The sequence below is a fragment of the Ursus maritimus genome, unplaced genomic scaffold (genome assembly GCF_017311325.1).
Source record: "Ursus maritimus isolate PB19 unplaced genomic scaffold, ASM1731132v1 scaffold_23, whole genome shotgun sequence".
Taxonomy (NCBI): Eukaryota; Metazoa; Chordata; class Mammalia; order Carnivora; family Ursidae; genus Ursus; species Ursus maritimus.
Window position 1 is genome coordinate 31,002,144 of NW_024424786.1, and position 14,478 is coordinate 31,016,621.

The window sequence follows — 14,478 nt, forward strand, 5'->3', positions numbered from 1 at the left end:
CCGACTCAAGCTCCTGCTGCTGCTCTTTTTCCTGAGAGCTGTTCTTCAGCGTCTACACATGCCTTATGATGTATTTGATAAGAAAAAACAAGACTGGACTTAAAACAAGTCTTGATTACACAATCATGAAATAACAGCCTTAGCAGAGCAAAAGGATAACCAATCAGAAGTATAAAAAAAGCTTTATTAGAGCCTATATACAAATTTACAAGGCCAGAAACTGGAGAAATACAAACAGCTTTAAAACACAATTTGCCGTTTCTTCAGTTTAAAGTGACTTTTACCTGATTGTGATACAAGAGAAAGTACAGAACAGTAAACTGCTTTTTAAATACTGGAATCTTATGCAGAGTACATTCACATAAAAGGGAGGTGAATTTTGGAACAAGGTAAGACAACGGAGACACATTAATACATACAGTGGCTCTTGTTACATTTACTGCCACATACATGAGGGGGAAATCCTCAAAATTAAAGATATGAACACCTGCTGCTGCCTGTATTGAAATTTGAATACGCCACTAGTGTGTGAAATGACGGAGCTACCAGTTCTAGAATTTGTGAGAAAGAGTTCTCTAACGAGTGTGGCCATCTGTCAGCACAAGGTAAACACCTCAATACACCTCAGCACTTCAGGGGTGGCAGGCTAAGAGGTCAGATTCCGACAATCCCAGTTAAGCAAAACAGAATACAGAGCTGCCTTCTTAATTGCACTTGTTCTGGAGTAGAAGTTAATGAGAGAGAGCCACACTAGGAACTAAATGAGCCTCTGTGAGACGGGAAATCCTTCACTTTTCGTCAGTGAGTCCTCTGCTGAGGTAATCATACTCCTGAATCACATGTTCCAGATCGATGAGGTTAATGTACCCAATACGCTGAGTTTACCAGTGTGAGAATAAAGGCAGCCAGATCAAAGCATTTGGTCAACCTCACCCTTCAGCAAAACAGAAAAATTACATTTCACAAGTATGAAAACTCTGTACATGTATGCTCTTGCCCAGGAAATTCATATGCTCTCCCTCATAACATTTATAGTTTATTGACAACAGTAAAACTGGTGAAGACTCTGAACTGAACACAAAAAAGAAAAAAATCAGTAATAAAAAAACAATCCCCCTCCCCCCACAAAACTATGTGTTTGGAGCCATTTTCCTCCTCTTCAGTCTTGCTCGCCAGTCCTCAGGAAGGGCTTCAAAATTAGCATTCCTTTCTGCCATGCCACTGTGAAAACAACATACAGATTACTTCACTGGGAAGAAAAAGAAGGAAACTGTTCACAAAAACCATTACCTGACCCTGAAACTCTGATCTTTGTTCATGAATGTGCTTCAAAAGCTTCTCAACTAAGTACCAATATACTCATCAAATTTTTTAATTCTGATGCATCAACCAAAGACACACACACTCTCTACAGTTTTAAGAACACGTAAGTGCATATTTATTTTTATCTATCTCCTGTAACCATTAAAGCCACATTAAGGAATACAACAGTTCTTGTCAAAGTTCATCTTGGCCCTGAAGAGTTCCAATTTTTTAGGAAAGATATATTTTAACTCTCAACTTAGCATCAGGAACCTCTGAATCTATTGTTTTTGAAATTCTCTTTTGAACAGTTTTTTTTTTTTTTTAAGATTTTATTTATTTGACAGAGATAAAGACAGCCAGCGAGAGAGGGAACACAAGCGGGGGGAGTGGGAGAGGAAGAAGCAGGTTCCATCCCAGAACGCCGGGATCACGCCCTGAGCCGAAGGCAGACGCTTAACGACTGAGCCACCCAGGCGCCCCTCTTTTGAACAGTTCTAACTATTTGTGAGGACTGATACCTCATGGCTTATTCAATTATTTTCAAAATAGATGAAGCTCAGACTCTATCTTACGATAACCACAATGGATACACTGGACACTTTTATAAATCTGAAATAATCTAATTACAGAATCTTTGTGATTACCCATCATCTTGAAATAGTCTGCTATTTCATCATTATAGGAATTAATCATTACTCAATTCCCAGCAATACTAAAAAAAGACAAAAAGATAATAAGAAAACTGAATAATGGAATCACATACAAGGATGAGGCAAAAGTGCAATAAATTGTCACTAACAGCACCCCTCAGTTTTCTTACTGTGTTGCCCCAAAGAGCATACAACCTTCAAGGAAGTAAAAAGTCTGGAGGCAACATCTTCATAGTTCCCTCCCACCCCAATATTATTACTACTATTTTTTAAGTTAGCTCTATGCCCAACGTGGGGCGTGAACTCCCAACCCCAAGATCAAGAGTTGCATGTTCTAGCGACTGAACCAGCCAGGTGCCCCCACCCCGCAAATATTAGACAAGCCAGAAGATAAATGCAGGCAGACAGACAGTGGCATTGTACATTCTAATTTTGATGGTAAAACTTATTGGGTAAGTAAAATTTCAGACTATGGGTATTAAGAGGACCATATCCTAGAAGAATTTTCTCAAATTGAGACTGATGAGTGAACAGTATATTTCTAAGAACAAAAAGAAAATACAATATTCTCATTAAAAAGAGACATCATCAGGGTGTCTGGGTGGCTCCGTTTGTTAAGCAGATGCCTTCAGCCCAGGTGATGATCCCAGGGTCCTGGGATGGAGCCCTGCATCAGGCTCCTTGCTCAGCAGGAGGCTGCTTCTCCCTCTCTCTCTGCTTGCCACTCCCCCTGCTTGTTCTGTCTTTGTCAAATAAATAAATAAATAAAATCTTTAAAAAAAGGAACAACATCACCCAATTATTTTGTAACGAGAACCAGGACTATCTCCTTTCCCTAAAATGACACGTGAGAGGAATCTTCAGGTTTTATGATGCTGTATGCTACAATTTATTTCAGAGGGTTCCGAAGTAGACAAATGCTAAAAGCAGGTACGTAATAACTGGAGAAACGGACATTTTAGGAACAAAAAAATTCCTTACAATGACCATTCCAATTGGTGTTTATGTATCTAAAAATAAAAATGTTTTGAATTATGAAACAAAAGATGGTGATTCTCACCCAAATGTTTTCATTAATGTTGCAAGTGTAAGAACCAGAAGTAATGATAAGCTAGAACCTATCCGAGACGGATGTGAAATATGGTAGCACTACTATGAGTATGTTCCAGGTTACGCATGACAACTGAACAATTAGTTGCATTCAAAGAATGTTGCTCAGTTTACTCTACATACCTTCAAAACCAGGAAAATAAAGAAAAATATTTGAGTTATGTTTAAATTCTTAGTGAAATCTCTAAAGAAGTCTTCTCCCCTTCTCTTTTTTAGTCTTTTTTTAAGTAAGCTCTGCAACCCAACATGCATTTTAAGTATTCTTGAACTTGAGGCATTAAGTATATTAATGTGGGGCTTGAACTCACAACCCATAATCAAGAGTCCCATTCTCCACTGACTGAGCCAGCCCCTCTCCTTTTAATTTCTGTAAATTATTGTAAAATAATTTTTTTTAAAGTTATAAAAAGGGTCTATTAGATCTACATGGTAAAAAGGACATTTGTTTTTCCTGGTATGCCGAGAGTTAAAGACACTCCTTTGCTTAAGAGGAACAATTAGTAGGATAAAGTGTTAAAACTCTGGTATTTCTAATTTTGAAAAAGGGTAAATCATAATTTTTACAGGGAAATAAACATTACTGTGAATTATAAACTTTTAGATAAGTTTGTAAAAAATATCAAAAAGTAAGGACTGTGATTCAAAGACTATGACTTCTGCTCTAAAACCACCACCACAACCCACTCCTCCGTGGGCTCTCTTTTACCTGACCAGCTGCTGCTGTTTCCACTCTTCGATTCGCTTCTGTGCAGTTGATTCCCGGTCCTCTTCACTGGAACTAGAGTTCTCCTCTTCATCTAACTCACGCTGGATACTCTGCCACTTCTTTACCAGAGACGGCATTTTGGTTTTACTCTTCTTTGCCTAGAGCAAAGGTTAAAGGTCAGAAAGAAGATAATACATAAAATATGGAAATGAGAGCCACATAAGATCACGATCTCTTTTTAGATCAAGGAATAAGGGGGCTTTAAAATCAAAAGGACAGAAACACAGAAAATAAATACCATTGTAAGTTCTTGCCAAAAATTTCTACCAACTATAAACCTAATGCTTGGCTGAAAATCTAAAAACTGTTAAAAAAAATTGAAAAAGTTTAAGTGTATTTTTATTAAATCAGGTCAGAAAAATTTCCTGTAGCCTCATTATTCTATGGAATTCAAAACTGTTGCCCTTAGCTCAGAATTACAGTGTTTCCTTTGGCAAATTTTAAATAGATGCCCTGTTCACATGAAGTGAAAAATAGAGCTGAGAAATAAATGGCCAGCTTTTCTGGAAAGAGCAACACAGTCAATGGCAACAACTATAAGAAAAGCAGGAGATACATCAAAATATTAATAAGATTAATTCTAAGAGGAGATTTTATTTTTCTTTTGGCTCAACTTCATTTTCTAAATTGTCTATAAAAAATATGTACTTTCAAAACAAATGCTGGTGATACTTGCAAAAGTAGAATTATATACGTCCAACATGGTTTGCTCTCACTACCTTCAGGCCTCTGATCAATGGCACTCTCGCAAAGAGGACTTCCCTGAGCATACCCCATCTGAAACAGCCCCACCTCCCAAAGACCACTTTCTGTCCTCTAACATTGCTTATTTTTTGTCACTGCATTTTAAAGCACCAGACGTGCACATACTTGCCTATCTGTTAGCCCAACCCCATTTCCCCTTCTTCTCCAGCCCTCCAGAAGGGAATCTCCATAAAAACAGGACTGGTTTGTTGGATTCACACTGAATCCCAAGCTTCTAAGGAGAATGCCTGACAAATCACTGTTAAAAATATTTTACCCCTGTCTTTTGAAGAGCAGCAGAGCTGTGTGTTTGAAGAGCTGACCAGGTGACACGCCGTTAAGCACGACAAGCAGGCGCGTGAGTGGTAGGTGAGTAATTGCTGCTGTGCTCAGGTGGGACTGGGCATACGGGGGGCCCAACCTGTTTTTCCTGCCTGCACCTGAGAGACATCTCTTAAGTCTTCAAAAATCTGAGAAAATAAGTTTCATATTTTTAGTCTTTCTTCTGTTACTTAGCTCCCTAACTCAATACCCTATTTTGACTGTAATTCAGAGTTCGGGTTAGTACCCATCTGTTGTGCTTACACCTTTAGCTCCGCACACCTTCCCACATTCCAGTCTGTCACGCCACCTGTGGTACAGCCTCACACTGCATACACACCCTTCCAGCAAGCTCCAAAACAGCCCATTCTGGCTTAGCAGTGAACCAACTGAGTAAAAAGTGACATTAACTAATAATGGTCACATGTGCACAGAGGGCTCATTGAGGTATAACCTTTCACTGAACACTAGAAACATGATGAAAAAACGAAGCTCTGGGTAGAGTCACTGTGGTTTCATTTTGACTTCTATTGGGTTTTGTGACAAAAAAATTATTTTTTATCACATTTGATTCCGACCAGTCATGGGGAATTTAGTCATGTTTTAGAAGTTATTTATTGCCAATCACATTCAAAACCATGGATATAGAGTTGCACTGGCTGCTTAAGCATGTTTTCATGGGAAGACACTGCACTCAGATGACTAAAGATTGAATGGTTAGGACTTATTTTCTAGTTTATTTTCTAGTAAGCTGCACACAAAACTCCTCAGCAAAAAGACTGAAAACATGCATTTCAAGTATTCTTGAACATGAGGCATTAAGTATATTATTATTATTATTATATTATTATATTTAAAGTGGGCTCCATGTGGGGCTTGAACTCATAACCCTGAGATCAAGACCGGAGTTGAGATCAAGAGTTGGACCCTTAACCAACTGAGCCACCCAGGTGCCCCTATTTTTTTTTTTTTTTTAAGATTTTATTTATTTGAGAGTACGCGCACACATGCATAGTGGGGAGGGGAAGAGGGAGAGGAGAATCCCAAGAAGACTCCACCAAGCGAGAAGCCCCATGTGGGGCTCGATCTCTCATTGACAGAGGATCATGACCTGAGCCGAAACAAAGAGTCAGACATTTATGTGACTGAGCCACTCACGGAGCCCCTATTTTATATTCTTTTAAAATGGCCTGCATACAAGGAGATAGGCCATCATTTGTTTTAATATCAAGTATGTAAAAATTATATATTACACCAAGTTAGAATTCTGGATTTTCCAAACTATTATTTATAAGACCATAAAAGCATGACCGGCTAAAAAATTACTTAACTGCATGAAAACAGGAGGAAGCAATTATCTCTGGAGGGCTGGAGGAAGAGTGTTAAGGAAAGCTTCATAAGAGAAATGATCCCTGAGAACTGGTTGTTCTAACACTTGTGTTAAGAACAAACAGTATTGGGACTGGTGGACAAAGTAAAGACATGGAGGTGGTAAACAGTATTTTGACTCAGGAGAACTGTGTGTACTTCAGTATGGAGCTTGACATTAATCTACTTTACACATTGTCTTAATTGATATTATTGACTTCTATAATATTCACTTCATTTCCAGATAATTTCTTTTTTTTTTTAAAGATTTTATTTATTTATTTGACAGAGAGACAGCCAGCCAGATAGGGAACACAAGCAGGGGGAGTGGGAGAGGAAGAAGCAGGCTCCCAGCAGAGGAGCCTGATGTGGGGCTCGATCCCATAACGCCGGGATCACGCCCTGAGCCCAAGGCAGACACTTAACGACTGCGCTACCCAGGCGCCCCACTGCGCTACCCAGGTGCCCCCCAGATAATTTCTGAAACCACGGTACCAACTTGGACAAATGGTTTAATCTGGAACCACTGTCCAGTTTGTGTGAATGCATAATCCATTCAAGAAGGTTCCTTGAACCATGGTAAGGCAAATGAATTTGCCCTGTTGACCCCCAGGGCAAAAGATTACAGTTGAGGCAGGAGATAAAGTGCGAACACAGAGAAAAGCTGATAAGAAATTTTCTTTGGGTGATCAGGACATTCAAAAGTGCCCATGAGTGTGACATGACATCAGACTGATGGCAGAATATGAAGCTCCAGGCCGTTTCCTCACAGAAACATTATTGTAAAAATAATACAGACTGACTAAAATGGCTTTATGGTAACTCTGGAAATGAGCTGAAAATCTATAGTAACCAAGAGAACATTCAATCAATAAGCCACAACTTGGGGTGCCTGGCTGGCTCAGCAGGTACAGCATGCCACTCCTGATCTCGGGGTTGTAAGTTTGAGCCCCACATTGGGTGTAGAGATTATGGAAGAGTAAAATCTTGGAAAAAAAATAAAAGGATTAGAAGAAGCAGCAGCAGCCCCACTCAAAACAGTAGGAAATTCTGTGGCATGTCTGCTTGCCCTTACACCACCCTCTCCCATGTGGTTGGGCTGAAACAGCCAATTCTCAGTTCCCTCCTTCAGGAGGGAAGGAAAAGTGTGCAATGTCCTACCCTGTCTGTGGCTGCCTGAATGACTGGTTTCTGTATACTGCCTAACTTGGAGCTCACGCAGGAATGGCAGTATGTTTTGGATCCCAGGTTGAAAGCCATGAAAGGCAGTGGCAGGTACCGTGGCATGTGAAAACCATAGGGAAACTGTAGTCATGTGGATACCTGGGAGCGGGAGATTATGGAGATAGGAATACTATACAGCATGTAAGGTTTCTAGGATAAAAGGTGTGAGACTCAGGAAAATTAAAATTAAGTGTATATAGCGGAATGGGAAAAAAAGAAAAGCACAAATCCAGGGAATACAAATGCCCAGAAAAGGCCTGAAAAGATCTTGAGCCTTCATGCAGGGCCCATTAATGAAGGTCTTTCCACAAATATAGCCTGGGTCCCGCAAAGACTGGGAGAGAGTTGTTTTCTCAAGTGCCTGATTTTCAACAACAACAACAAAAAATCACAAAACACACAGAGAAACTGGGAAACACATCCATTCAAAGGAAAAAAAAAATCTCTAGAAACCAACCATAAACACATGCTTAAGACATACCAAAGACTTTAAAACAGTTGTCTTAAATGTGCTCAAAGAGCTAAAGGAAAACACCGGCAAAGAACTAAAGGAAATCAGGAAAATTATACATGAATATGATGAGATTATCAACAAAGAGACAGACATAAAAAAATCCAAACCAGACAGAGATTCTGAAGTTGAAAAATGTGAACTGAAAATTTCATTAGCTCAACAGCAGACTCTGATATGCAGAAGAAAGGGTCAATAAAATTCATGGTAGGTCATCTGAAATTATTGGGTCTGCAGAGCAAAAAAGAAAAAGAATGAAGCAAAGTGAACAGAGTCTAAGTGACTTACAGTACCAAAAAGTGGACCAATGTATGCATTATGGGAGTACCAGGAGGATGGAAAGAAAATGGCAGAGCTAATTTTAAGAACAGCCACAGGGTGCTGGATGGCTCAGTCGCTCAAGCATCTGACTCTTGATATCAACTCAGGTCTTGATCTCAGGGTCATGAGTTTGAAGCCCTGTACTGGGCTCCATGCTGGATGGGGAGACTATTTCAAAAAGAAAGAAAAAAAAGAAAAGAAAAGAAAAAGCCAAAAACTTCCTAAATTTAAAGAAGACATGGATAGACACAGCCAAGAGGCCTAACAAACTCCATGAAGGATAAATCCCAAAAGACTACACTGTGACATAACTTGTCAAAAGCCAAAGAGAATCTACAAAGCAGGGGGGTAAAAGTGACTGGAATCCTCAGAAAGATTATCAGAGGATTTCTGGCAGAAATGGTGTAGGCCAAAAGACAGTAGGATGATATATTTAAGTAAAGTTAAAAAAAAAAGTCGATTGAGGATTCTATACCAGGTAACACCTTCCTTCAATAATAAGGATAAAAAACAAGATGTTCCCAAGTAAACAAAAGCTGAGGGAGTTCATTACTACTTGACTTGTCTTATAAGAAATGCTTAAAGGAGTGGAGTCCTTCAAGTTGAAATGAAAGATGCTAGAAAGTAACTTGTCATATAAAAATATAAAGTTCTCTGGTAAAAATACATGGACAAATATAAAAACCAGCATGATTGTGATTTTGGTTTGTAACTCTATTTTTTATTCTTCTACAGAATTTAAAAGACAAAAGCATAAAAATAATTAACAAATCTATGTTAATGGGTATACAATATATAAAGATGTAATTTATAACATCAATAACGGAGTGGGATGCAGCTGTATAGTTTTTGTCTCCATTGGAGTGTATCAGTTCAAGATAGGTTATTATAACTTTAAGCACATTATATATAATACCCACGGTAACCACAAAAAAATAAACAGAATATATGCAAAAAAAAAATGACAAGGGAATCAAAATGTGTCACTGAAAAAATTAAACAAAATTAAGAGAAGAAACGAGGACAAAAAAAGCTTTATAAAATATAGAGAAAACAAGTAACAAAATGGTAACATTCAGTCCTTCCATATTAGTAATTACTGATAATAAATTAGTAATTTACTGATATAAATGAAACTCTCCAATTAAAAGTCATATACTGCCAGAATGGATTTAAAAAAAAAAAAAATGAATCATGGGGCGCCTGGGTGGCTCAGCCCATTGAGCATCATGACCTGAAGGCAGATGTTTAACCGACTGAGCCATCCAGGCGCCCTAAAATTTTTTTAAATAGAAAATTAGACAGATTTACTATACCTTATCTTTCTTTCCTTTTTTGGTCTTCTCGGGTGGCGGCATTTTGGGAGCTGGTGGTGGAGGAGGAGGAGGAGGAGGAGGTGGTGGTGGTGGTTCAATAATGGCAGTGGTAGGCACAGGCCCTCTGGCCTGAACTGGTTGCAGTGTGGGAGCGGTCACTGCCATTGGGACAGAACATTCGGCATAGCTCATAATTGCAGGAGCTGATGCAAGTCCTAGGTAATTTGACTGTAGGCTCATTCCTCTGGCTTGATGACCCATTCCTGTTGCTGGATGGCTAACTGATATTGCCTGGTGTCCAATCCCTGCAGACTGATGTCCAATCCCTGCTGCCTGGTGACCTAACACAGAAAACATAAAATGAAACTATAAGAAGGACATTGTGACAAAGCAAAAACAAGGAAAAGATAAAAAGAGAACTGGGGGTTAGATCACCTACAAAATGATGTCAGTATACCGTTTGCTCAAAAATACAGCCACAGGGCACCTGGGTGGCTCAGTCAGTTAAACGTCTGACTCAGATCATGGGGCGCCTGGGTGGCACAGCGGTTGAGCGTCTGCCTTCGGCTCAGGGCGTGATCCCGGCCTTATGGGATCGAGCCCCACATCAGGCTTCTCCGCTAGGAGCCTGCTTCTTCCTCTCCCGCTCCCCCTGCTTGTGTTCCCTCTCTCGCTGGCTGTCTCTATCTCTGTCGAATAAATAAATAAAATCTTAAAAACAAACAAACAAACAAAAACAAAAAACAAAAACATCTGACTCAGATCATGATCTCTGGATGGTGAGATCAAGCCCTGCGAGGGGCTACACGCTCAGCAGGGAGTCTGCCCGAGAATTTCTCTCACCCCCCCATCCCTCTAAGCTAAGTAAGTAAATCTTTAAAAAAATATATAGCCACAGGGGCACCTGGGTGGCTCAGTCAGTTAAGCATCTGCCTTTGGCTGAGGTCATGATCCCAGGATCCTAGGATTGAGTCTCACATTAGGCTCCCTGCTCAGCAGGGTGTCTGTTTCTCTGCCCCTCCCCCACTTGTGCTCTCTCTCTCAAAAAATTAAAATCTTTAAATATATACATATACACATAGTAGGCCAAATTTTCTGATAGCAAAATATTTCTGAATACTTTATCAATAAGGAATTTTTTTTTCTTTTGCTTTAAAATAAGCTCCACGCCCAACGTGGGGTTTAAACTCATGATCCTGGATGCCTGGGTGGCTCAGTTGGTTAAGCATCTGCCTTTGGCTCAGGTTATGATCCCAGGGTCCTGGGATGGAGTCCCACATCAGGCTCCTTGCTCAGCTGGGAACCTGCTTTTCCCTCTGCTGCTCCCCCTGCTTGTGCTCTCTCTGACAAATAAATAAAATCTTAAAAATAAACAAACAAACAAACAAACAAACAAACTCATGATCCTGAGTTCAAGAGTAGCATGCTCTACCAACTAAGCCAGCCGGGCGCCCCCAGCATTAAGGTACTTAAACAATCAAAATTACTGAAGTCATGTAAGTGCACAGAAAACAATACAGAAAGATACATAGTAGTTTTTAGTAACTGAAAGAAACATATATAGAGTTTTCATAATGAAAAGCTTTTGGGCTGCCTGGGTGGCTCAGTGGTTAAGTGTCAGACTTTTTTTTTTTTTTTTTTAAGATTATTTATTTATTTATTTGACAGAGATAGAGACAGCCAGCGAGAGAGGGAACACAAGCAAGGGGAGTGGGAGAGGAAGAAGCAGGCTCATAGTGTCGAGGAGCCTGATGTGGGGCTCGATCCCATAACACCGGGATCACGCCCTCAGCTGAAGGCAGACGCTTAACCCCTGTGCCACCCAGGCGCCCCAAGTGTCAGACTCTTGATCTCAAGGCTGCTGAGTTGAAGCCCCACACTGGGCTCCACACTGGGAGTGGTGCCTACTTAAAAAAATGAAAAGCCTTCACATGACATCTAAAAGCCTTTTATGACATCTAATTCTGAAAACAAAGATATAATACACTGATGAAAACATTTTAATCACAATGTTTACCTGTAGCTATAGCTGACTGGCTGTAGAGTACCGGAGAACTACCAATGGTAGCCGATCTCTGAACTACCGCAGTACTAATTTCTGTAGCTTTTCTTTTTATCGCTTTACTGGACGGAGAACTAGAGATGGTAGAATCAACTGAACTCTGAAACACAGAGAATCTAGTTAGTGGCTGAAATCCCTGATTAAACATCCTCTTCTAAAATACACAACATGGTGTCAAACCATGCCCCGGTCCCCAGAAACTCTTCAAAATGCCAAACAGTATTTCTCACCTGGCTAGTTACAACTGTGGTTTGTGTCGAAGGTTTCAATGGAGTATCCTCCTCTGTTCCTGGGGCAGGAGGCTCCTCACTTCCCTCATCCTCCATCTCTACCTCCTGGATCTCACCATCTTCTACAGGAGGAGGGGGAGGAGGAGGGGGAGGAGGGGATTCTGGGGGCGGAGGTGGGGGTGGTGGCATTTCCAAAGGTAATGGAGGTTGAAGCACAGGCACATTTGACTGAAGGAGGGTCCAGAATGGAGTAAGTGGCATGAGTGATGAAGAAGAAACTTGGCCAGAAAAGGACTCTTTACAAAGAGAACCTATGAAAACAAACAGGAGTCAGGGAAAAGACAAGACAAAAACTCTGTGGCTTGCATTCACAGCCACGTTCAAGTGACTAGTAAGACAAAATCAGACCCGCAGGCATCTACTCTACATTGCGGTCACTGAAACGTTAAGCAGTTCAGTTCAAAAATGACTACCATGGAAAGATGAATTTATGAACCTCACAGTTAGCACTTGCCCCAGCTAAATTACGTACTAGTCTTGTTCTTTGGGTCCAGGTTTATGACTAATGAAGCACACCTCATCAAGCCAATGAGAAATTTGGTCATCTGAACCTGAAGTTTTTTATTTCAAACATTCACAGTTTCAAAATACACAACTAGAAGGCAACACTCTGGGTCTTTTTTACTTCAAAAGAGAAGAGGGGAATAAATAATGTGCATTTGCAATGCTGATTCCATGTTATTTTACTTCTTAGTGAGGTAAATGACTGAATGGGGATGACCCAGAGAAGTACTCATTCAAAACACCTGTTTTGAAATCTACCCTTTTTAATTAATTTGAGTTACTACATTTTAAAAATCCATTTGCAAGGTGCTCTCATCAACTCTATCATTCCTTTGCACCTTTGGTTATGAATTACATTTGCTAAATCACAGCAACACAAATCAGGAAGGGTAATTTTTTTTTATTTCTGTAATGAGAAAAGGTAAATTTAGAACAACAAATCTTCAAGGTAAATGATAATGAAGGCACACACAAAAGAGGTGTTTGAAGATGAAGAGGATCTGAAATTGATGCTGGAGTCTGAGTTAAGAAATTATATCTAAAAAGCTGCAGGATCAGTTTTCCTGCAAATTCTGCAAAAGCCAGTTAATTACTATCCCTTCTTTCCTGGGAAAAGCTTTAAAGGTTAGAGAAAATAGGAGGATATACTTACTTGTAGCCTTCCCCATCCCTCTTTATCGTCAATAGGAAAGTTTCACAATATATGGGACTATTAGTTATATATCCCAGGAATGTTGAAGGGAATTTTCTCCCTAAAAATCATAGAATTTAGGAGTAGAAAAGACATGAGAAATCATCTAGTTCAACTCTCTCACTTCAAAGGTAATGAAACCCAGGAGGAAAATGACTTGCCCAAGATCATACAGCTCTCAGTGGCCAAGTCTGACTTCTAGTCTAGTGCTATTTTACTAAGAAGTCCTGGTAATGCCAGGGGTCTAAGAGCTTTAGAAATCACAGCTGAATAAATCTCACTTCTCATGGAGTAGAGACCCAAATGCAATCACCTGTTAAATTTCACAGTCAAAAGTGGGGGATTAAATAAGGGTGCTATTACAAAAGGCTCTAGGACAAGGGTACAACCCTTTACCTTGGCTGCCACAAAAGACACCACACTGGTTCTCGACAAGGTAAAACCAAAGCCACCATTAACCATTTGGCTTTTAAGATAGCTTTAGTTTTTATGGAGCAGATATATATTATGTAAAAGACTTTAAGAAGATGATTCACAAGGTTACTGTAATTGTTTTGAGAAATTGCTTACTTAAAGGAAAAGAGCACTGAGAAAATAATCACTAGAAAACAAGAATGCAGTTTTTCAGCTTAAAGACTTCAACTGCCTTGTTAAAATTTTATATTTGGTCATCTAATATGAATTCACACACTAACTTTTAGATGAATAAAGTCTGCGTATGACCAGGCAGTCTACTATATTACAGGATAACAAAACATCAAGATTACAGAACTAAGGTAATAAATACCGAAGATTAATGACTTATCAAACGTCCTGTTGCTAAACTTTCAATAACATTTGGTAAGTAAATGAGTAAGTTGAATTTTACATATTCTCATCTAGAAGAATAATGCAACACAGGTTATGTTTATGATGGTAATGTGCCGCTAGGCACAGCAACTCAAGGAAATACAGGCTCAAGGCTAATAATGTGGTTTATGGGGCGCCTGGGTGGCACAGCGATTAAGCGTCTGCCTTAGGCTCAGGGCGTGATCCCGGTGTTATGGGATCGAGCCCCACATCAGGCTCCTCTGCTATGAGCCTGCTTCTTCCTCTCCCACTTCCCCTGCTTGTGTTCCCTCTCTCGCTGGCTGTCTCTATCTCTGTCGAATAAATAAATAAAATCTTAAAAAAATAATAATAATAATGTGGTTTACGACCTCCAGCAAAGCTAATCAGTTACAACCTCCAGCAAAGCTAATCAGAATTAAACTTTATGTAAATGAGACAAACTAGACTTGATAAATGTAGCAGCA

General features: G+C 39.7%; 1 protein-coding gene across 3 annotated transcripts in view; it reads right to left on the reverse strand.

Moving 5' to 3' along the window:
* Positions 1–166: 166 nt before the first annotated feature.
* FNBP4 (formin binding protein 4) overlaps positions 167–14,478 on the reverse strand; it is a 35,648-nt gene continuing 21,336 nt past the window's right edge. For all 3 annotated transcript variants that reach the window (XM_040639102.1, XM_040639101.1, XM_040639103.1), the window contains exons 13-17: positions 11,929–12,239; positions 11,654–11,798; positions 9,637–9,977; positions 3,772–3,929; positions 167–1,221 (exon numbers count right to left, since the gene is read on the reverse strand). In XM_040639102.1, the coding sequence (XP_040495036.1) occupies positions 1,131–1,221; positions 3,772–3,929; positions 9,637–9,977; positions 11,654–11,798; positions 11,929–12,239 (1,046 nt within the window). In that variant the 3' untranslated portion in view covers positions 167–1,130. The remainder of the gene's footprint in view (positions 1,222–3,771; positions 3,930–9,636; positions 9,978–11,653; positions 11,799–11,928; positions 12,240–14,478) is intronic.